This window comes from Pristiophorus japonicus, chromosome 4 (assembly GCF_044704955.1).
Source record: "Pristiophorus japonicus isolate sPriJap1 chromosome 4, sPriJap1.hap1, whole genome shotgun sequence".
Lineage (NCBI taxonomy): Eukaryota > Metazoa > Chordata > Chondrichthyes > Pristiophoridae > Pristiophorus > Pristiophorus japonicus.
Window position 1 is genome coordinate 268,609,386 of NC_091980.1, and position 25,302 is coordinate 268,634,687.

General features: G+C 46.1%; 1 protein-coding gene across 5 annotated transcripts in view; it reads left to right on the forward strand.

The window, feature by feature from the left end:
* lrrc9 (leucine rich repeat containing 9) overlaps positions 1-25,302 on the forward strand; it is a 302,164-nt gene that overhangs the window by 65,048 nt on the left and 211,814 nt on the right. For all 5 annotated transcript variants that reach the window (XM_070877538.1, XM_070877541.1, XM_070877539.1 and 2 more), the window contains 2 exons: positions 435-634; positions 7,741-7,872. In XM_070877538.1, the coding sequence (XP_070733639.1) occupies positions 435-634; positions 7,741-7,872 (332 nt within the window). The remainder of the gene's footprint in view (positions 1-434; positions 635-7,740; positions 7,873-25,302) is intronic.

Genomic DNA, 25,302 nt, shown 5'->3' on the forward strand with positions numbered 1-25,302 from the left:
TTAGGACGTTTGAAATCCGGAATGGCCTCGGTCCCAAGTTTTCTGGATTTCAGACACTCCACCTGTATAAGTTTTGTACGTTGTTTCCAGTTGATTCCAGCCCAGAAATTACACTATATTGGTTGAATCAGTGTACCATCTTTCTATAGCATAGAATATTTCATTGGCACTGATCAGGCATTGAGATAGCAGGTAGCTCATTAGGTTATTGACCTAATCCTGATAATACACTGGGAGAAATAATTGGTTCACATTTTGTAATGTTTTGGAGCATTTTGTGAAGGTATGCTCATTCGACCCTGCTGTTCTCAATCAAGTATGAAAGTAGCGCATTCACTCTGTTAGAATGCAGTGTTTCAAACAAATTACTTAGAAGGTTGAAGATTTTGTCAAGATATGTGACAATAGATAACAAACCAATTTTCTTGAAACAGCTAGAATCTGAATTGACAGTGCTCCAGTTGAGCAAAAGGCAAAATTCTGTACTGACCACGCTGAATGGGATAGAAGGAGTGCATAGCAGTAGCAGTTCTGTTAAGAAAAGCACAGAAGATCCTAATGCAGAGCAGAAAATGTCCCAAAAACTGGATGCTCTCAGAGAAAGACTAACATTTTGGAACAAAAGACTGGATGAGTGAGTAAATTAGTTTGTGATGTACCTTGCATTATATTGCCAAAGCTCTCTAATTTCTTAAACAATGCCTTTATGAAAGAGGTCTTTAAATTTCTTGGAAAAGTATAACGCATAATGAATTTGAAAATGTGCCATCTCAAATCTGTTATAGAAGGCAACAACTTGCGTGTATATAACGCCTTCATATCCTCAAGGCATCCCAAAGTGCTTCATAGTCAATGAACTGCTGTTTTGAAAGTGTAATCACTGTTGTTTTGTAGATAAATGTGGCAACCCATTTGTGCAGTGTATTGTCCTGTAAACTCCCCGATCTGTCAACATACCAGAACTTCCCTGTTCCTCTTTCAGGAGTGCCATGGCATCATTTTCATTCCCCTGATCAGACCAAGGAGGTCTCAGTTTAAGATTTCATCAGAAAGACGACATCCATTCCCTCAGTACTGCATGTTGTATCCCCCTAGATTACATGCCCATGTCCTGGAGTGGCTCTTGAACCTATGTCCTTCTGACTCCAATGCAATAGTATTACTACTGGGCCAAGCTGACCGTTAGCCAAAATGACTGCAAACAGAAATTCTCCTTGAAAACAGGAACATTCATTGAACTTTTCTCATTATTATCAGCAAACCATTGAAGCATAGAAAGATAGAAAGTAGGTGCAGGAGTAGGCCATTCAGCCCATCGAGCCTGCACCACCATTCAATATGTTCATGGCTGATCATGCAACTTCAGCACCCCATTCCTGCTTTCTCTCCATACCCCTTGATCCCTTTAGCCGTAAGGGCCACATCTAACTCCCTTTTGAATATATCTAACGAACTGGCCTCAACAACTTTCTGTGGTAGAATTCCACAGGTTCACAATTCTCTGAGGGAAGAAGTTTCTCCTCATCTCGGTCCTAAATGGCTTACCCCTTATCCTTGGACTGTGACCCCTGGTTCTGGACTTCCCCAACATCGGGAACATTCTTCCTGCAATAAACCCTTCCAATCCCATCAGAATTTTATATGTTTCGATGAGATCCCCTCTCATTCTTCTAAATTCCAGTGAATATAAGCCTAGTCGATCCAGTCTATCTTCATATGTCAGTCCTGCCATCCCGGAACCAGTCTGGTGAACCTTTGCTGCACTCCCTCAATAGCAAGAATGTCCTTCCTCAGATTAGGAGACCAGAACTGCACACAATACTCAAGGCGTGGTCTCACCAAGGCCCTGTACAACAGCAGTAAGACCTCCCTGCTCCTATATTCAAATCCTCTCACTATGAAGGCCAGCATGCCATTTGCCACTTTTATTGCCTGCTGTTCCTGCATGCCTACCTTCAATGACTGATGTACCATGACATCCAGGTCTTGTCGCACCTCCCCTTTTACTAATCTGTCACCATTCTGATAATCTGCCTTCCTGTTTATGCAACCAAAGTGGATAACCTCACACTTATCCACATTATACTGCATCTGCCATGCATTTGCCCATTCACCTAACCTGTCCAAGTCCCCCTGCAGCCTCCAAGTATCCTCCTTGCAGCTCGCACTGCCACCCAGCTTAGTGTCATCTGCAAACTTGGAGATATTACATTCAATTCCTTCGTCTAAATCATTAATGTATATTGTAAATAGCTGGGGTCCCAGCACTGAACCCTGCAGCACCCCACTAGTCACTGCCATTCTGAAAAGGACCTGTTTATTCCCAATCTTTGCTTCCTGTCTGCCAACCAGTTCTCTATCCACGTCAATACATTACCCCAATACCATGTGCCTTAATTTTGCATACTAATCTCTTGTGTGAGACCTTGTCAAAAGCCTTTTGAAAGTCCAAATACACCACTTCCACTGGTTCTCCCTGATCCACTCTACGAGTTACATTGTCAAAAAATTCTAGAAGATTTGTCAAGCATGATTTTCCTTTCATAAATCCATGCTGACTTGGACCGATCCTGTCACTGCTTTCCAAATGCGCTGCTATTACATCTTTAATAATTGATTCCAACATTTTCCCCACTACTGACGTCAGGTCTATAATTCCCTGTTTTCGCTCTCCTTTTTTAAAAAGTGGGGTTACATTAGCTACCCTCCAATCCATAGGAACTGATCCAGAGTCTATAGAATGTTGGAAAATGACTACCAATGCATCCACTATTTCTTGGGCCACTTCCTTAAGTATTCTGGGATGCAGACTATCAGGCCCTGGGGATTTATCGTCCTTCAGTCCCTTTAATTTCCCTAACACCATTTCCTGACTAATAAGGATTTCCCTCAGTTCTCCTTTCTCGCTAGACTCTCGGTCCCCTATTATTTTCGGGAGGTTATTCGTGTCTTTCTTAGTGAAGACAGAACCAAAGTATTTGTTCAATTAGTCTGCCATTTCTTTGTTCCCCATTATGAATTCTCCTGATTCTGACGGCAAGGGACCTACATTAGTCTTCACTAATCTTTTTCTCTTCACATATGTATAGAAGCTTTTGCAGTCAGTTTTTATGTTCCCTGCAAGCTTACTCTCATACTCTATTTTCCCCCTCCTAATTAAACCCTGAGTCCTCCTCTGCTGAATTCTAAATTTCTCCCAGCCCTCAGGTTTGCTGCTTTTTCTGGCCAATTTATATGCCTCTTCCTTGGATTTAACACTTTCCCTAATTTCCCTTGTTAGCCACGGTTGAACCACCTTCCTTTTTTTATTCTTACGCCACACAGGGATGTGCAATTGTTGTAGTTCATCCATGTGATCTTTAAATGTCTGCCATTGCCTATCCACCGTCAACCCTTTAAGTATCATTCTCCAGTCTATCCTAGCCAATTCACATCTCATACCATCGAAGTTACCTTTCTTTTAAGTTCAGGACCCTAGTCTCACACTCCATCTTCATGAAGAATTCGACCATATTATGGTCACTCTTCCCCAAGGGGCCCCGCACGACCAGATTGCTAATTAATTCTCTCTCGTTACACAAGATCCAGTCTAGGATGGCCTGCTCTCTAGTTGGTTCCTCAACATATTGGTCTAGAAAACCATCCCTTATACACTCCAGAAAATCCTCCTCCAAAGTATTGCTACCAGTTTGGTTAGCCCAATCAATATGCAGATTAAAGTCACCCATGATAACTGCTGTACCCTTATTGCACGCGTTCCTAATTTCCTGTTTGATGCCATCCGCAACCTCCCTACTACTGTTTGGTGGTCTGTACACAACTCCCACTAATGTTTTCTGCTCTTTGATGTTTCGCAGCTCTACCCATAAATATTCCACATCATCCACGCTAATGTCCTTCCTTACTATTGGGTTAATCTCCTCTTTTAACCAGTAACGCTACCTCACCTCCTTTTCCTTCCTGTCTGTCCTCCCTGAATATTGAATACCCCTGGATGTTGAGTTCTCAGCCTTGGTTACCCTGGAGCCATGTCTCCGTAATCCCAATTACATCATATCCGTTAGCAGCTATCTGCACAGTCAATTCATCCACCTTATTACGAATGCTCCTCGCATTGAGACTCAGAGCCTTTAGGCTTGTTTTTTTTAAACAGTCTTTGTCCTTTTAGAATTATGTTATAATGTGGCCGTTTTTGATTTTTGCCCTTGATTTCTTTGCCCTCCACTCTTTCTTTTCTCCTTCCTACCTTTTGCTTCTGCCCACTTTTTACTTCCCTCTGCCTCCCTGCATAGATTCCTATCCCCCTGCTTTTTTAGTTTAAACTCTCCCCAACAGCACTAGCAAACACCTAGGACATCGGTTCCGGTCCTGCCCAGGTGCAGACCGTCCGGTTTGTACTGGTCCCACCTCCCCCAGAACCGGTTCCAATGCCCCAGGTATTTAAATCCCTCCCCCTTGCACCATTCCTCAAGCCACGTATTTAGCTGAGCTATCCTGCAATTCCTACTCTGACTAGCACGTAGCAATCCTGAGATTAGTACCTTTGAGGTCCTACTTTTTAATTTAACACCTAGCTCCCTAAATTCAGTTTGTAGGACCTCCTTCCATTTTTCCTTATATCGTTGGTACCTATATGTATCATGGCAGCTGGCTGTTCACTCTCCCCCTCCAGAATGCGCTGCAGCCGCTCCGAGACATCCTTGACTCTTGCACCAGGGAGCCAACATACCATCCTGGAGTCTCGTTTGCGGCCGCAGAAATGCCTATCTATTCTCCTTACAATAGAATCCCCTATCGGTATAGCTCTCCCACTCTTTTTCCTGCCCTCCTGTGCAGCAGAGCCACCCCTGGTGCCATGGACTTGGCTGCTGCTGCCATCCCCTGATGAGTCATCTCCCCCAACAGTACCCAAGGTGGTGTATCTGTTTTGGAGGGAGATGCCCGCAGGGGACCCCTGCACTACCTTCCTTCCACTGCTCTTCCTGATGGTCACCCATTCCCTATCTGCCTGTGTAACCTTTACCAACTCACTAAACGTGCTATTCACGACATCCTCAGCATCGCAGATGCTCCAGAGTGAATCCATGCGCAGCTCCAGTGCCACAATGCAGTCTGTCAGGAGCTGCAGCTGGATACACTTCCTGCACACATAGTAGTCAGGGACACTGGAAGCGTCCCTGACTTCCCACATAGCAGAGGAGGAGCATGACACGGGTCTGGGCTCTCCTGCCACAATTTAATCCTTAAATTACTTAATTTGGCAATGATGCCAAAGGTTTCTTACTGCTAAGAACAAGAAAAAAGATAAAGAAAAAGAAAACTACTCACCATTCAACCAGCCAATTACTTACCCTCTTGGCTGTGACATCACCCTTCGATTACTTTTTACTTCTTTCTTACTTTTGACCCTGTTGCAGCTAGCTGCTCCCGAACTGCCGCCGACCCCAGACTGTCGCTGGGCCTTTGTAGGCCGCTGCTGCTCCCGAACTGCCGCCGGGCCTTTATAGGCCGCCGCTGCTCCTCCTCCAGCCGCTGCTCTCGAACTGCTCCCGCTGCTCCCAAACTGCCCCCGGCCATTGCTCCCGAATCAGTTTAGTTTCAATTTAAGCAAATCATTTATAAATGTAAAAGAACTACTTGATAGATTAGTTGATCTTCCATGAATTACTCATCGATAAATTAAAAAATTGTGGCCGTAATTCCACCCCCCCCCAAAAACGGGTCGGTTTGGAGCATAAAGACAGTTAAATTGTTCAAAATGTGATTCCTAACCTGATGCCACCTCCAACCCGCCCGCTACCAGTTTTAACGGGGGCGGGTGACCAACCTGCTCAAAGGGGGCGGTACATTAATTTAAATATTATAATGAGTCTGGAAGCCTCTTTTTTTTTAACCTCCATTTTGAATTTAACTGCCTGTGGACGGGTTTCTCACAATTCTTGAACCTTGGCAGTTAAACTAAGGTGGAAACTGCTGCATCCAGGAGGTAAGTGGCTTTATACCTACCTCCTGGATCCAGGGCCCCCAACTAACCCAACCTCGCAATCAGAGACCCTGCCATGAGGTTTCAAATCCCCAACATGAGGTCTTCCCCAACCCCCACCCCACCAATGATGCTGAGGTCGGCCACAATCCTCCGGTGGCTGACCCCGATCGTCCCATCCCCCCCCCCCCCCGATCCTCCCCTGCTGATCCTCATCCACGATCCTCCTCTCCCACGATCCCCAACTGAGCCAGCTAATCCCTGACCATGCCAGCCGATATCCGACACCACCCCACCACCCCCACCCACCTCACATCACAATCCCTCCCCTGGACCAACCTCTCGTTCCCTCTCCACATCTGCCAGCCTCCCGGGTTTCCCACCCACCTCTGAGAACCCCCCCCCCACTCCTATCTCGCCCACCTGGAGAAAATTCCAGCCTGTATCTTTTTTTAACTTTTTTTCTATTTGCCTTCCCTTTTAATGCTTAGTCATGTTTTCACTGCATTTTTGTTTGTCTTCCACTATTTCTCTCTCCTGCTTACTTTGGTCTCTTTACCTTTCTGTTTATTTGTGACTTTTTTCTCACTCTTTCTTCCTTTGTCCAAGCCTCACCTTGTTCCTGTCTTTTCTCTTCTGTTTATCTCTTATTCTCCCCTTGGGCATTTCACGTATTTTCTGACTTTACCTCTGTTGTCTCTCTGCAGATCTTTCTTCATTTCTTGATGTATTGCATTTCTTTCTTTCTATATTCTTTTGGTGATCAAGCTCACCATGAGCGCAATTCTCCAATCACATTCCACCCCAACACTGACCAGCCAAACATCACCCCCATCACGCATCTTTTTGCTGGCCAGAACTCAGCCTCCTCACCTGACATATCTTTCACCCTAATTCCACTGAGCATCACGTAGCTAATTAGAGTCAACCTCCCTGTCTTCCTTATATCCCCCTCTCTCGTCCCCCTTGTGCCTCCACTTCCTTCTCTCTCTCTCTCTCTCTCTCTCTCTCTCTCTCTCTTTTTCTCTTTCTCTTTCTTTCTCTCTCTCTCTCTCTTTTTCTCTTTCTCTTTCTTTCTCTCTCTCTCTCTCTCTCTCTCTCTCTCTCTCTCTCTCTCTCTCTCTCTCTCTCTCTCTCTCTCTCTCTCTCTCTCTCTCTCTCTTCCCCCCACCCCCCTCTTCCTCGCACCATTTTCCCCATCCCCCGCCCCACCCCCAACTGACTCCTTGGTAAAATTCAATTATCTCCTGCTCTCTAGCCATGCTTTACTAAATACTGCACTTTGAACTTAACTCTCCGTGCGCAACATCATGGTAGATCAACTGGTATATTTTATAAATGTTTTTAGTGGTACAGTAATGGGATAGGTGTGAAACTGTCATGGCAGCTGTGTGACCCAGAATTATTTTTAATAGAATGGTTCCATGATTAAAAGTGGTCAATCAGAAATAACAGTTCATAAATAGTTCTGGGATCTGATTAGTTGAAAAGACAGTGGTCTCTGCATCTGATTTCTGATCCTGCAATCTTACAGGTTGAATGATCCCTGCAACTTTATAGTGCTGCATTCACACAGGCACAAAATTTTAATAATACAAATGGCACAAAACATGCATTCTCAACAGAGTGAGAATATGCAAAAATGCATAAGATAATGTGCTAACTTAATATTTTTCCTTTTTTACTGTTAACATGATATCAAATGCAAATATTAATTTTGTCACAAATGAAATCATTCCATTCTGTTCTTTTCACAGAACTGAAGCAAGCTATCAGACTGAAATGATGCCAACCACTGAGTTTTTTAATTTTAGCATTCTATTTCTGATAATTGAACTGGAAACCGTGGGGAATGTTCGCTTTGAAGAAGGCACACCCTCTGATGTGTGGTATGGTGACAACTACAAAATTCATAGCAAAAAGCCTTGTATTACTTAATGATAATCAAATTTCAAATGATTTGGAACAGCAACAACTAAAATGCTGAACAGAATCATTCCTAGACTCTTGCAACTTGAGGTAAAGATATGCTATTCTTAGCAAAAGTAGTAGTATATATTTTACCAGTCATCTCATAGGCAGTCCCTCGAATCGAGGATGACTTGCTTCCATGTCAAAAAGTTCACAGGTGTTTCAATGATGGATCTAAAATTCCAGGTCCGAACTAAATCTTGAAGGATGGAAGATGAGCTTGGATTTTTTTTAACGTGTGGTGGGCATTGCACACCAACCACCACACGGGCTTGACAGAGCTAGGTCTTGGTCCAGTAGCAAGGATTAACCAAGACAACTGGAGACCAGCTCTGCTGCACAGACCAAGCGCGCACACATATCGCAGTGTGTGCTGGACCGTGCTGCCCCTGGGCCTCGCCTCTTCTGTGCCCCGAACTCACGCCTCTTCTAGGCCCCGATCATGTCCCTCCACGATTTCTCGCCGCTCCTTTGCCCCGACCTCGCAGTACCTGCACACGCTCCAATCACCGACCTGGACCTTGGTGACGTCTCTTTTCACTGCCGTTGCTCTCCTGCTCCAGCACGTGCTGCTCGCTGGAGTGGAGTGGTATGCTGCCACGCTGCTCCAACGCTCCCTGGCCTGCTCCGATGGTGTTCGCAGGCCGGGGGCCGCTCAGACTGCTGGGCTAGACCGCCACACTGCTCCTTCTGCTCCCCAGCCTGCTCCAATGGTGCTCGCAGGCCGGGAGCCGCTCATACTGCTGGGCCAGGCCGGCACACTGCTCCTTCCGCTCCCCGGCCTGCTCCGATGGTGCTCGCAGGCCGGGGGCCGCTCAGACTGCTGGGCTAGGCTGCCACGCTGCTCCTTCCGCTCCCAGGCCTGCTCCAATGGTGCTCGCAGGCCGGAGAGCGGAAGGAGCGACAGGCCCAAGAGTGACAACAGTCATTTGACCTTTTAATAGGATATAATTGGACTTGTAATTCCATCCAGTGGATCTCCCATGGCATTGCTTATGCTGAGTAATAGGATACCAAGTTGTCTAATGATATGAGCTTTATACCTCATAGTGCAGTATTGTTTAAAATATAGCCCTTATGAAATGAGCACTGTAGGCATTCATACTCTCAGAACTAACTGAACACTTGGATCCACAATGAATGACAATTATTCAGGAATTTATAAGGAAACTGGCAAGTGTCTCATTTCAAATAGGACATGGCAACTTTACAAAACTTGAGTACACTAATTTCCAAGAAAGTACAGCCACTGTGGAAAGTAAAATTGTTCATGTGTGATACTATGGAACCTTATTTTTAATCTTTATATTAAAAATACAGATGGTACAAAACATGTATTCTCAACAGAGTGAGAAATGCATAAGATAATGTGCCAATTTACACTTCCCCAAGTGAAATTAGAGTAAATGGGGGAAAAATTCAGTTGGTTAGCGCCTTCAGAGGGTGGTAATTGGCGTTGATGCAGTAGCGCTGGGGCGAGGTGAATCCAGCGGCAATCCTTACCCCTCATTGCACTGCCGGTACAAGGTAACGCTGAACAATTCAATGCCAGGCAGATTGTGACGGGCACCCAATCTGCCAAATTCATTATGGACACTTACCTTTGCGCTTCGACCAGACAGCGACAGGGAGGGGAGGCACACAGCTGCAGGACACTGGCTCCAGGGACGTTAGTCATCACTTTCAGCTGTCAGGACAGGTTAGTTTCTATGGTCACATATCACTTGTCAGTTTCAGCTAGTGGATGAGTTTGCATGAGTAATTTCAAGTTTATTTTTTATCAGCATTGTTCTGGCAAGTGCAAAGTGGCTAATTTATTGTTCAGAGATTCAAACTGTTACATTTGGCAACATTAATGGGGGCTGTACTGGCATGCCACCTCGCCCTCCAGGACCTACGGCGGAGGGAGCATAGGCAGCCAGAAATCTGGAAACATGCGCAGAGGGATGAGGAGGGACATCAGAGCTCTCGCCAGGATGACTTAAATCCCAGATCCCTTTTGCTCACCACATGCCCATCATCCCTGTGTCATGCCATATCACAGCGTCCTCCTGGGTGCAAAGGTGAAATGAGAGAGACTACAAAATATTGCAAACTCCATTAATAAATTTATGCATAAACATATCACACATATAACATTCATTCTAATAACTAATGACCCTTGTGCCTGCCATAGTTGAATAGTTTTCATAGTCTGCAAGATGTGAGTGTGAGTGTTGCTAGGTAGGGATTGTTGGTGGGTGAGTGCTAGGGATCTGGTGCTTTGGGCAGTGTGCGAAGCTTGTGGTACAGATGGTGGTGTGCAGTATTTGTTGAAGCATTCAATCACCCTGACCACCTGACTGAAGTGGATCTGCCATGAGCATGCCAGGCTCCTTCTCCTTGTTGTGCTGCTTCTTGCTGAGGCAGCTGCACAGCCAGCAATGCTGAGAATGAGATGCTGCCGTATCAATGAGCCTCCCTGTTAAGTACTGGGAAAAGCCTGTGGTAATGATGAATTAAGATTAGACTGAATCCAATATTGGTTCACCCTTTGAGTGTAACGCCACTGAACTAGGCCTTTAAGTCTTGATTTAGAGCTCCAGTCATTTCTTTGAGCAGTGAGAATGAATTAGCCTGACACGAATTATCAAACTTTTCTAAACATACTGCCCATTTCTGGGCTATAATGAATTTCCTAATTTCCTAATTTCCTAATTTTGAAGCTATCTGACATTCTGACAATTTCTGTCTGTGTGATGAAATCATGTCACTTGGAAGTACATATACACATGATTAAAGAAACTGTTATTGAAAACCATATTGGCATTTCAGAAAGGAAACTGTTTGGAAGTAACTTTGGCATAATCTTTTCAATCACTGAAGCAGAATATGGCCATTTTTAAAGAAACAAAGGGCTAATAATTCGGGTGGTTTATGCCTCTCATTACCACCATGAAATGTTGAAAAAACGGCGAGTGGTGTTCTTCCGCCAGAGAGAAGCAGGACAAGCGCAATGTGCCTTTGCCCGGATAGCGGGCTTCCCCATGGTGCTGGGCGTCATCGACTGCACACACATGGCTTTGCGGGCACCACATAACAATCCTGAGATCTTCTGCAACCACGAAGGCTACCACTCACTTAATGTGAAATTTGTGTGCGACCACAAACAGCAAACCTTCAATGTCAATGCCGGCTATCCTGGCAGCAGCTATGATACTTTCATCCTGCCTCAGTCTGGTGTGCCAGCAATGTTAAGAACATCAAACCATAAGAAATAGGAGCAGGAGTAGGCCATACGGCCCCTCGAGCCTGTTCCGCCATTTAATACGATCATGGCTGATCTGATCATAGACTCGGGTCCACTTCCCTGCCCGTTCCCCTTAATCCCTTATCTGTTAAGAAACTGTCTCTCTGTCTTAATGTCCCGGCTTCCACCGCTCTCTGAGGCAGTGAATTTCACAGATTTACAACCCTCTGATGGAAGAAATTTCTCCTCATCTCAGTTTTAAATGGGTGGCCCCTTATTCTAAGATCCTGCCCCCTAATTTTAGTCTCCCCCCATCAGTGGAAACATCCTCTCTGCATCCACCTTGTCAAGCCCCCTCATAATCAATAAGATCACCTCTCATTCTTCTGAATTCCAATGAGTAGCGGCCCAACCTCCTCAACCTTTCCTCATAAGTCACCGGAATCAACCTAGTGAACCTTCTCTGAACTGCCTCCAAAACAAGTATATCCTTTCGTAAATTCGTGGCTAGTCCAGCCACCACAGCAAACTCAAGGGTGGCTGTTTGGAGACGAGGACTATCCACTTTACGCCTGGCTCATGACTCCCCTTCACAACCCCACCCCTCATGCCCAGCACTCATATAATAAGAGTCACGCTTCCACCTGGAACATCATCGAGCAGGCCATCAGGCTACTGGAGCAATGGTTCTGTTGCCTTGACTGCTCGGGAGGAGCCCTCTGGTACTCGGCGGAGCGGATGTCTCATTTCGTGGTGGTCTGCTGCATGCTTCACAACTTGGCCATCATGATGGCGCAGCCCGTGCCACCAAGGATCGCGCTACCACCTCAGGAGGAGGAGGCAGCCATTCATCCTTATGGACGGGTTGTCCGTGAACAGCTTATCAGATACCGGTCTGAATGAATGAAACCCCAGATCCCGATTGCTCACCACATTCCCATCATGTCATCGCTGTCTCATGGAATATCACAGCGTCCTCCAGGGCACAAAGCTGAAATAAGAGACACCACCAAAGATTCCAAACAAAATGAATAAATTTATCACTAATCAACTCTCACATATTTACATGAATACTATTAACTAATCACCCTTGTGCAATCCCTTAGTGTCTGTCTTTTGTGTGGCTTTTCCTAACCAAGTGCTCCCCCTAGTAGTTGCAGTATGGCTGGTGGAAAGCTGCTGAGCTTCCATGTAGGAGACTTCAGATGGCCTTGCAGGACAACCTTGAGCAGCTCTGAACCTAGAAGTCCCGGCTGTAGACTACACCACCTCGGCATGGGTGGCAGCAGTCTGGGCTGGCTGGCTGATGGGCAGCAGCAAGGGCAATGTTGGAGTAGCAGTGGTGGGAGTAGGAATGCTGTCATCCTGAGAGAGGACAGCAAGTCCTCTGCCACTTCCCCAGGGTTCCTAGCAATCTGTTGGGGCACAGATGCTCGGGTGCTTGTTGATTATCTGAAAGTAGAAAGGTACGAGTCGGGTTATGGTGATGGGGATGGGGGGGAGGAGCCAGAAATGCATGCATAGAGCATGAGTAGCTTGAAAATGTGAAAATATAGGGGGGGAAGTGGGATATGAGAAGAAGGATTAGGAATGAGCATACCGTTGTTGACCCAAGGGGTTGAACCTTGCCGGTTGCCATGGCGTTGATGACGTGGCTCCCAATTATCTGCAGTACTCGCTCCTCCAGCTGGCTTAGGTCCTGCGTGTCTGCCTGGCCCCCACCTGTGTGTTGATGCTCCGGTGATTATGTGCCAGCTTGGCCTGCAAGAGAAAGAGAACTGAGTGAGTTATAGTGCAATGTGTTTGGGTGATGTGTCTGCAATAGTTGAGTAGCTGTCAGTGTGTGCAAGGTGTGAGATTTGGGTGTGTGTTACAGCAGTGGTCTGATTGTGAGGGTGGAGTGAAGTGAAGCTATGATTGTGAGGTGTGAGGTGTGAGTGGTGATAGTTAGAGATTGTTGGTAGGTGAGTGCTGGTGGTGTGGTGCATTGAGCACTGTGTGAGGCTTCTGGTGCAGATGGTGGTATGTAGCATTTGCTGAAGCCTTCCCTTACCTTGACCACTTGTCAGGCCATTAATCTTCTTCCTGCACTGGATGGTGGTCCTTGGGCACCACAGTGCTGGCCATCACATGGTCTGCAATCTCCTGCCAAATGGTTTGGGGGGTATAGGGTGAGGGTTTCCTGCCAGTTTGTGGGTATAGGACAGCCCTCCTCTCCTCCACTGAATACCAGTGCATCTAAAGCTTCATCTGAAAATCTCTGGGATCTTTCCCTTGGGCGATGATGTGTCATCACAATCTGTACAGAAGTCTTGCTTGTCCTTCACCTTCTTATGGTTGTTTAGGCAATTGACCTGACAATGAGGTGCCGCAGCATTAATGCACCCCCCATTTAAGTAATGGAAAAAGCCTGTGGCAAACATGACTGTGAAATAGACTGGCCCCAATATTGATCCACCTATTGAGCATTAAGCAGCAGTTTTGGCACTGAAATCATGGCTATAATCCTGTTAATGAAGAGTGAGCACAAATTTTGTGTGCTAACTAGACCATTTTCCAGTGTCACAGCTTAACCTCATTTGGCCTTAGCACTGCCCATTTCGTGGCTATATCCAATTTTTAGTCCAAAAACGTTAGCACTCTTGAAGTTTGTGGAAGAAATTCCCAGCGCCCGATTGGTGGCGGTAACTGGCTCAGGGCGGGACGTCCTACGCCCAGCGCGGAAGTCCTGCCACAGCTGCGAAATTGCGGTTACCACCCCTCACAGGAAGTGGAGCGCAATCTCGCGCGCTCCGCTTCCTAATGGGGTGGGTTCAGCAGTTCAACGCCCCTCCCCTTTGGTTAAAGCGGAGAGCCGCTACACACTCTGCTGGGCCTCTGATTGCCTCCACTGATGTCTACCGCGGGGTGGAAAGGGGTCGGCGCTAAGGCGTCGTTGCTGCGCACAGCGATGACGTACTCACGGTGGCGTCCTACCGTGGCAGCACCTCCGCTAACACCCGCGCAATTTCGCGGAAGCTGGTAGTGCCCCTCCACTCCCCCAGCGAAAAGTGTTTCCTGCCCTGTTGGCGCCCCCCTGGAGGCACTAATGAGAGTCACTAAACAGGGCAATTTTGACCCCTGAATTCTCTCATTGTTGGCACTAGCAGGTGATGAAGAATGATTGAAATTATGCATCTTTTCATAATAATCAAGAACAATATAAATGGGTCTGATCCTGGCAGGATTAAGGCATGGTCTGCTCAAAATTTGAGGTTCAAATAGAGTTCAGTTATAGTTTGGCGCCAAAAGTGGAAAATGAAAATCATAATACTTTGCCTTGCGAGAAACATTGGTCACTTGTTCAATTTGATGCAGACTGTGTCAATAAAACCTATATAGGGAGGAATGCATTGAGAAGGGATTCAGCGAATTTCTATAATCTTAAGGGTTGATAATCAAAAGAATGTGCTAAAAGTGGGGTTGGAAAGACAAGAAAGATCCATTCAAACAAAATAGAGAAAAAGAAAAAAACATGTTTCTATTTAGCAGATCTGAAATTAAAATGCAGGAAATGGATGGATCTGCCATTTGCAAGAGAAAAAGCACAGGTCCACACCAATGTTGGATGCGCTTATTTGTACTAACAAAATGGCCACCGTGTCTCTGATTGGCTGTTCATATCACATGACCTATTGCTGATTGGTCCCTTTGGAAGATAAACCACACCCTGAAGTTTCTCTGGAATGTGTAACTGGAACCGTCCAGCCCAAGTTCTGACTGACTTTGCAAATTGTAATTTGATTTATTCTGACTTCAGTAGCCAGAGAGGACAGATCATGAACCCAGCAAAAGCCACCAAGTTCCAGCCGAAGTCCTTTACCCCAGCATAAGTGCATCCCTCCCCCAGCCGAAGTCCCTTACCCCAGCACAAGTGCTGACTCCCCCAGAAAAGTCCGTTATCCCAGCTCAAGTGCTGCCTCCCCCAGCCAAAGTCCATTATCCCAGCGCAAGTGCTGCTTTCTCCAGCCGAAGATCCTTACACCTGTGTTCCCTCTCTCCCCTTCGATCCCCCCCCCACTCGTGTCTCTTTCTTTCTTCTCTTTCCCCCCCCCCCCGCCCCCCTTTGACTCTCTCTTCCCCTCTCCCCCCCACCCCCCCTCCCCCCCGGCGCGCTCTCTCTCTCTCTCTCTCTCTCTCTCTCTCCCTATCCCCCCCACATCAGGTTATCGCTCCCTTCCCCCACCCCCCCTTCCAAATGAGAGGCTCTCTATATTTTAATTCTTTTCACTTAATGTCTCAGCGTCATCTCACTGATGATCTTTTATATCATTTAATAATTTTCTATTAAACAATTTACATGTGATTTAGGCTTCACCCTAACTCTCTGATTGGCATATATGTTGATTCTTCCCATCTCGTCCTCCTTGTTTTCTCCTTTTTTGAATTTTAGTAAAACACCTGTTTATCTTTCAGTCTTCAGCTTTGAAATGTCTTTTATGTTTATAGATGCTGACTGACCTTTGTAATTGCAGCATATTCATATTTTACTTTAAAAGCTGCTAATGGTTCTCAGTCTACCTCAAATCCCCAACATCAGCAAAAGTGCACAGAGACTTTTTGTTTACTATTTACAACTTCACAAACATTATCGCCTCCTGCACAAGAAATCTGATAGCCATCACAAGGGAGCATTAATAAAGAAACATGTGATTTGCTATTGATGTTTGTATACCACTGCCCCATGCTGCTTAACCCTTCATTTGCTAGTTTAATGTTCACTATGGCCCCTAATTAAGCCGCATAAATACACACAATGAGTTATGTAGAATGCCTGCCCTGCTCAAATCATCTCTAAACAGATACACTTGTCTTACATGGTCTATCTGCCTCCCCTTTGAATATAAAACACCATTTGTCCTCTGAGCAACAACAGTCCACATGTTATGCAATTTCAATTGATCAGAGAGAGCCAGCATGGTTTTGTGAAAGGTAGGTTTTGGCTGACAAACCCGATTTTAATTTTTTTGAGTAGGTGACTATAGTGGACAGAGGAATGTCTATGGATGTTATTTCTTCCAGAAGGCATTTGATAAAGTCCCACATAAGAGACTATTAACTAAGGTAGAAGCCCATGGAATTGAACGCAAATTATTGCCTGGTTAGGAAATTGGCTGAGCGGCAGGAGACAGAGAGTAGGTGCTCTAATTGGCAGGATGTGACTAGTGGTGTATACAGGGATCTGTGTTGGGGCTTCAACTATTCACAGTATTTATTGATGACTGAGATGATGGCATAGAAAGCCATATATCCAAATTTGCCTATGATACAAAGATAGGTGGCAATGTAGGCAGTGTAGATGAAAGCATAAAATTACAAAGGGATATTGACAGAATGGGCAAAACTGTGGCAAATTAATTTCAATGTCGGCAAATGTGAGGTCATCCACTTTGGACCTAAAAAAGATAGAACAGGGTATTTTCTAAATGGTGAAAAGCTAAAAATAGTGGAATCCAAAGAGACTTGGGGGTCCAGGTACATAGATCATTAAAATGTCATGAACAGGTACAGAAAATAATCTATATGGCTAATGGAATGCTGGTCTTTATATCTAGAGAACTAGAATACAAGGGGGTAGAAGTTAGGCTGCAGCTATACAAAGCCCTGGTTAGATCACACCTGGAGTACTGTGAGCAGTTCTGGGCACCACACCTTAGTTAGGATATATTGACCTTGGAGGGAGTGCAGCGTAGGTTTACCAGAATGATACCCGGAGTCCAAGGGTTAAATTACGAGGAGAGATCACACAAATTAGGGTTGCATTCCGTAGAATTTAGAAGGTTAAGGGGGTGTTCTGATTGAAGTTTTCAAGATATTAAGGGGAACAGAGAGGGGTAGATCGAGATAAACTATTTCTGCTGGTTGGGGAGTATAGGACTGGGGGGCATAGTCTTAAAAAAAATTATAGCCAGACCTTTCAGGAGTGAAAGGTCTGCACACACCAAAGAGTGATAGAAGTTTTGAACTCTTTTCCACAAATGACATTTGATGCTAGATCAATTATTAATTTTAAATCTGAGATTAATACATTTTTGTTAACCAAAGGTATTGAGGGATATGGGCCAAAGGCGAGAATATGGAATTAGGTTGCAGATCAGCCGTTATCTCATTGAATAGCGGAACAGGCTTGAGGGGCTGAATGGCCTACTCCTGTTCCTTCAAGAAAATAATTAAACATAATTATATTGAACACGGGGAATGCGCATTCAAATGCATCCAAAACTTTTAAGTGTGCACAACAATTTTGCATGAACTTTTCTTATCTGCAGCTCAACTAAAGAATGGTCGGATGCCTCCGACCAAAATTTTTTTAATGAAAGTACCTGGTGGTCCCGGACGAACGTAGACTTGCGCTCCAAGGTCTCCATTCGCAGCCCAGCATAGGGGCCCACGTATTCCAGGAGCGTATGTGCAGCCTGAAATCACGTGGGCCGGACCAACCAATGAAAATGGCGTATCCCCATTCAGAGTAATGGTGATCTCCATTTGTACGGAGATCACCATTTCTATGAATGGGAATACCCCCCAAAACACAAACATTTAAAATAAATAAGAAAAACATTTCACATATTTAAAATTGAATTTAATTAGATGTTTTAGACAAAATATTTTTTTTTTTGCTGTGATGTTTTAATAGGGATAAAAATAAACTTACCTTAATAGACAGGGTTTATAATATATAAATTATTGATAAAATTTTATTTTTCTTTCTTTTAAAACTCTTACGCTGGTAAAAGCAGGCCTTACACCTGCTTTTACTAGACATAAGGGGCCCACATTTCCCCATGATTTGCACCTTTTTTTGGTGTAACTTGATTTTTCTGGTGTATCTTTTTAGTTGCAAATATGGCCATTTAATATGAGTTAAGTGAGTGAGTTAGGTTTTTTGTTAGGTCAGTTTTTTTTTCAAAAGGGGCGTTCCCAGCCACATACACCATTTATGCCAATTTGGCCAGAAAATATTGTGTTCCTAACACAGATGAGGCTGCACACAGGGAGGTTAAAGTAACAGTGACCTCAGTCTTTAATAAGACACTCCAGAGTGAGGAACAGACCTTCGGGGCCGGCTTATATACAGTGCTCCCAAGGGATGCTGGGATCCCTTGGAACTTCAGGGGATGAGCTCTCTTGTGGCGGAACATGGGAGTGTTTTACAGATACACAACATCACTCCCCGCCAAAGTCAAAGTGAAAACTATTTACAAGGTGAGGCGATCGGGAGCATTTCTTTCCCTGGTGGACCGCCTCGGTACAAATGTCTGTTCTGGTGTGTTGGCTGTGCCCTCGCTGGGCTGGCGTGTTGTTGGCCTGCAGGGCTGCTAGGTGAGCCTGGCCTTGCTGGGCTGTTGGGTGTGATGGGTTTGAATTTCTGGTCCGGCGTGGTGTCGTTGATCCTTTGGGTGTGTGTTGTGGGCTCAAAAATGTGGTGTCTGCTGTGGGTTGTTCAGGGCAGTCTGTGAACCGCAGCCTCGTTTGGTCCAGGTGCTTTCTGCAAATTTGTCCATTGTCGAGTTTGACTACAAACACCCCATTCCCTTCTTTAGCTATCACCATGCCCGCGATCCACTTGGGACCATGTCCATAGATTAGCACATACACAAGGTCATTCCTATCAATTTCCCGTGACACAGTGGCGCGACCATCGTTTACATTTTGTTGCTGCCGCTCGCTCTCTACCTGATCATGCAGGTTGGGGTGAACCAGCGAGAGTCTGGTTTGAAATGTCCTTTTCATGAGTAGCTCAGCCGGGGACACCCCTGTGAGTGAGTGGGGTCTCGTGCTGTAGCTGAGCAGTACTCGGGAAAGGCGGGTTTGGAGTGAGCCTTCTGTGACTCATTTAAGGCTCTCTTTGATGGTTTTGTACTGCCCGCTCTGCTGCCCATTGGAGGCTGGTTTAAACGGGGCCAAGGTGACATGTTTGATCCCATTGCGGGTCATGAATTCTTTAAATTCGACACTGGAGAAACATGGCCCGCTGTCACTGACCAGTATGTCAGGCAGGCCGTGGGTGGCAAACATGGTCCTCAGGCTTTCAATGGTGGCGGTGGCGGTGCTTCCCGACATTATGTCACATTCAATCCATTTTGAAAAAGCATCCACCACCACCAGGAACATTTTACCGAGAAACGGGCCCGCATAGTCAACATGGATCCTCGACCATGGTCTGGAGGGCCAGGACCACAAGCTTAGTGGTGCCTCTCTGGGCGCGTTGCACAACTGAGCACATACACTGCATTGCCTTACACAGGACTCTAAGTCAGAGTCAATTCCGGGACAGCACACATGGGATCTGACTATCACTTTCATCATTACTATACCCGGGTGTGTGCTGTGGAGATCCGAGATGCACGCCTCCCTGCCCTTTTTTGGTAGCACTACGCGGTTACCCCACAACAGGCAGTCTGCCCGAATGGACAGCTCATCCTTTTGCTGCTGGAATGGCTTGATTGGTTCTTGGTTCTTGCATTTCAATGGGGATGCTGGCCCAGCTCCCATGCAGTACACAGTTTTTTACTAGGGACAGCAGAGGATCTTGGCTGGTCGAAGTCCTAATCTGGCGGGCCGTGACACGTGATTTATCATTTTCAAACGCTTCCATGACCATCAACAAGTCTGCGGGCTGCGCCACCATCAACAAGTTTGCAGGATGCACCATTTCCACCCCCGTGGTGGGCAATGGTAGCCGACTAAGAGCATTTGCACAGTTCTCGGTGCCTGGCCTGTGGCAGATGGTATAGTTATATGCTGATAGCGCGAGTGCCCACCTTTGTATGCGGGCTGAGGCATTAGTATTTATCCCCTTGTTTTCAGCGAACAGGGATATGAGGGGCTTGTGATCGGTTTCCAGCTCAAATTTGAGGCCAAGCAGGTACTGATGCATTTTCTTTACCCCGAACACACATGCTAATGCCTCTTTCTCAATCATGCTGTACGCCCTCTCGGCCTTAGACAAGCTCCTGCAAGCATAGGCGACCGGTTGCAACTTCCCCGCAACTTTAGCTTGTTGTAATACACACCCGACTCCGTACGATGACGTGTCACATGCTGGCACAAGTCTTTTACACGGGTTATACAATATAAGCAGCTTGTTGGAGCATAAAATGTTTCTGGCTTTTTCAAAAGCAATTATTTGTTTTTTTCCCCATACCCAGTTCTCACCTTTGCGCAAGAACACATGTAGGGGCTCTAAGAGGGTGCTTAACCCCGGTAGGAAGTTACCAAAATAGTTGAGTCCCAGGATCGACCGCAGCTCCGGGACGTTCTGTGGCCTGGGCGCGTTCCTGATAGCCTCTGTCTTGGCGTCTGTGGGCTGAATGCTGTCTGCCGCGATCTTTCTCCCCAAAAAATCCACTTCTGTTGCCATGAAGATGCATTTCGATCTCTTCAGCCGCAGCCCTACGCGATCCAGTCGCTGGAGGACCTCCTCCAGGTTTTGTAGGTGGTCGGCGTTGCCTCGACCCGTGACCAATATGTCATCCTGAAAGACCACCGTGTGTGGTACCAACTTGAGTAGGCTCTCCATGTTTCTCTGGAAGATCGCTGCGGCCGACCGAATTCCAAACGGGCATCTGTTGTAGATGAACAATCCCTTGTGTGTGTTGATGCAGGTGAGGCCCTTCGAAGACTCCTCCAGCTGCTGCGTCATGTAGGCCGAAGTCAGGTCGAGCTTGGTGAACGTCTTGCCTCCTGCCAGCGTCGCAAATAGGTCGTCTGCCTTAGGTAGCGGCTATTGGTCCTGTAGCGAGAAACAATCAATAGTTTACTTTATAATCGCCTCAAATCCTGACCGTGCCATCATTTTTGAGTACTGGAACAATCGGGCTGGCCCGCTCGCTGAATTCCACTGGGGAGATGATGCCCTCGCATTGCAGCCTGTCCAGCTCGATTTCCACACTCTCCCTCATCATGTGAGGTACCGCTCGCACCTTGTGGTGAATGGGTCATGCCTCTGGGACCAAGTGGATCCGCACCTTCGCCCCGGAAAAGTTTCCAATGCCTGGCTCAAAAAGGGAAGGAAATTTGTTAAAAACCTGGGTACATGAGGCCTCATCGACATGTGATAACGCTCGGGTGTCATCCCAGTTCCAGCGGATTTTGCCCAGCCAGCTCCTTCCAAGCAGTGTGGGGCCATCGCCCGGGACAATCCAGAGTGGCAGTTCGTGCACCGTGCCCTCATAGGTGACCTTGACCATGGCGCTGCCCAGGACAGTGATAAGCTCTTTGGTGTACGTTCTCAGTTTCGTGTTTTCGTGTGGATGGGACTCAGGACTGGTCTGAATGCCTTGTTGCACTACAGTCTCTCAAACATCTTTTTACTTATGATGGATTGGCTAGTGCCAGTGTCCAGTTCCATGGCTACGGGTTAGCCATTCAATTTTAGGTTTAGCATTATAGATGGACATTTCGTTGAAAATGTGTGCACCCATGTACTTCAGCATCTGCCTCCTCTGAGGCTCAAAATTGCTTTGATCTATCATGGACCGATCTTCCTCTACCACGTGGTGGGGTTAGCAGGTTTTGCAGAGCTTGCAGCTTGTTTGCAAGCTCGTTGGAGGTGCCCCATTGTTCCACAACTCTTGCAAACATACCCTTTGAATCGGCATAAATAGGCTGAATGGAAGCCTCCACAACGCCAACAAGGTGTGAATTGCCTTGTATTCATCCTTTGTTGGGGACTCTGAGTCATCTGGGTAACCTGAGGCCTGCTGGCAGTTGCAGACTCATGGGTTCTGCCCTGTTCATTTCTGCTCGCAAACACAGTTCCAGTTAATTTATGAACATTGCTAGCACTTGTGTGCTGAGAGATTTGTTTGGTGTTATCACTGGGGGACATAAACGCCTGTGCTTTCGCAATGGCCTTACTGAGGGTCGGTGTCTCTTCAGTCAAAAGTTTTCGTAGGGTGGTCTCATGGCCAGACCCCAGTACAAAAAAGTTTCTGAGCATTTGCTCCATCAAACTCACATTGTCCTGCAAGTCGCCTTAGCTCGGCGACGTAGCTCGCCACTTCCTGATCTTCAGATCGCTGGCATGAGTAGAACCGATACTTCGCCATCAGCACGCTCTCCCTCGGATTAAGATGCTCCCGGACCAGTGTACACAGCTCCTCATATGATTTATCTGTGGGTTTCACCGGAGCCAGAAGATTCTTCATGAGGCTGCAGGACGGTGCCCTGCAGACTGTGAGGAGGACCATTCTCCTTTTTACAGCGCTTCCTTCTCCGTCCAGCTCGTTGACTACAAAGTACTTGTTTAGCCGTTCGACATAGGCTTCCCAGTCCTCACCCTCCGAGAACTTCTCCAGGATGCCCACAGTTTGTTGCATCTTTGCGTTGGATTCATATTCTCGGCGGCAGTTATTGTGTTCCTAACACAGATGAGGCTGCACACAGGGAGGTTAAAGTAACAGTGACCTCGGTCTTTAATAAGACACTCCAGAGTGAGGAACAGAACTTAGGGGGCTGGCTTATATACAGTGCTCCCAAGGGATGCTGGGATCCCTTGGGACTTTAGGGGATGCATTCCCTGGTGGTGGCACATGGGAGTGCATGCTTTACAGATACACAACAGAAAAAAGTTGTACTAAACTAACTTAGGGCAGCGTATGTGTCCACTTTTGTCCCCACAGAAAGACCTTACAGTTAAGGAATCGGCGCAAGTCACTATATTTAAAGCACCACCAAGCACCAAACAAAGCACAAAAAGTAATAAGCAATTAATTAACAAATAAAATAGAAGGAATCCTGCACCTAAAACACCAAGACCAAACTAATAAGCAATCAATAAATAACAAATGAAAAAATAGAAGGATCCCTGCACCTAAAGCACCAAAATCAATCCGTAAATAACAAATAAAAAATAGAACTCCTACCTTAGGGAACGCAGCGGACTGCCGATGAGGCCAGGGCTAGGGACGGCATGCTTCGGCCCCTCCCACACAGCCTGCAGCACGCGTTTGCCGAAACGGCCTGCCAGGAGCTACTGCACATGCGCACAGACTCTAGTGCAGAGGTCCCGGCACTATTTTCAGCGCCAGGACCTAGCTCCACCCCCCTCTCTTTCTTCTGCGCCATGCAGCTCCACAAACGGCCCGAGAATCGGCCATGATCGCACGGATTTCTTTTGGTGTTGCTTCGGATGTAAAATGTCGGCGGGGGGCTCGGAGGTGTGCCGAAAAAACCGGAGGGCCAGATTTGGGCCCAAGAGTTTGAAGGACATTTGCTGGGCAAGAGTTGGGCAAATAGCCCAAATCCCTGCCAGTGAAGGCCCTTCTCCCGAGGATGCGTTCGAACTGTCAAAAGACAATTTGATAGTTCAAAGTGCCGGTTTGCGGTGCATGCGCATCTCGGGCCGAGAACCGGCACAAGCGGGGCCTCTACGGGTGCGTGCACACATCATACGTAGATTCAAACATAATCAGTGTGATCTGATACTGACTACATTTAAACAGAGCAAACACATGGGTGGAAAATTAATAGTATTACATGGTCCAAGTTTCAAATATGTGGGAGATATTGAACTGAAATAAACTCAAATAGACATAGTGGTATTTCAGCTCATTGGAAAAACTCACATTTGCAGTAATTTGGTTTGTAATGACTTTGATGGCAAGCATGCAGCAGCTAACAGTTTCGTAGTGCAAGGAGGAGTACTCCTGCTCCTTCTGACTCCACAAATACCACATTCCTGTATGTTTTGGGGCCTTTTTTGAATGGCCTCTGGTGGTTCCTTTAAGGACTAGTCAAAACTAATTTAGCAGTTTAGGTCAATATTGAAATGAGGTTTGCACTCATTTCACGCAGCTGATAGTGCAACCTTAAAAAAAGGTCTCCAACCAATTTAGCAGTGGACTGCATGCCCATGCACATCACCGCAGGCCTCTACCCTGATAACCAATTTATCAGTGTGCCCATTTTAGCCCCATAAAATGGTGCAACAATATTGAATTTAGATCCCAGTGTCTTACAAACCTACAGTTTGTGGATGCTAAAACTGACACCTTTACCTCCATGAATTTTTATGGTGCTTTACTGATGGGCTTATCCCGTCTCAGACTAATAATGCACACTAGGTTCGTTGCCTGACTGAGGTGGAAAAGTGCAGAACAGAGCATGAGAGGTTGGGCTCAATCCATGAGAGACTATAATGGAGGAGCACAGGCAGAAGTCAGTGCAGTTTGTGGAAGCGGATCCCGCAGAGGGGTGTGAAAGTGGTGAAGCTGGACTAAAAGCATTGGAAAGGTTGGCAGGAGTAGCGATGTGGCCCGGGAATGGGTGGAGAAACTTCAGGCAAGGTGGCTAGAAGAGAATAAACAAAATATTTCAGTCCAGAGGCTGGATGTGATGCACATGAGCTGACACTGCAAAAAGTATTTTGTTGCATTGTACATTCACGCAAAGAGAGAAAGAAGTATCGGAAGGTCCTGAGCTGATGAAGGGAGCCCTAGATAAAGTACTCCGATCCCTGAACTGGGTTCAAACCTGCGGCCCCTGAGAAAGGGGTAGGCCTATGCAGATGAAAATTATTGGAGGCAGCATAGGTAAGTTTAGTGATTTTTTTTTTTCAGTGCTGTTTTTAATTTTTTGTCTTTGTTATCTTAATTTTTAAATATACTCGACTGGATGAGAAACCAAGGTGACCACTGAAGTCACTTTAAAAATCTTTTGAATGATTTCTGTTGGCCTTTGCTTCTTACTGGTTACTGATAGCTTTCTGATGCTTGCTTATTAACAGCGCTTGTTGTAACTTAGTAGTTTATCATTAATAGTTTAACTGCTTTTTCAATTATATTTAAGCTATTTGTTCAGTTAACAAGGATTTCATTTCATTTGAGCCAACCAGGATTGTTTTCCTAATGGACACTTGCTATTTTGGCATTTGCCATGTGTGACATTTTTGTTTTTGCATTGCTCTCAGTGCTGCGCTCAGGCCGGCAGCTCTGGGTGTGCAAGTTTCACACAGCCAGAGTCAACCCCAGAATAAACTTAACAGATTCCAACTGGAAGACTCAGTTTAAAAAAAGTTTCCCCTTCGTGAATCTGGCAAGGTTTTTCTGGAGCTCCTGCTAGCTTCGTGAGATGC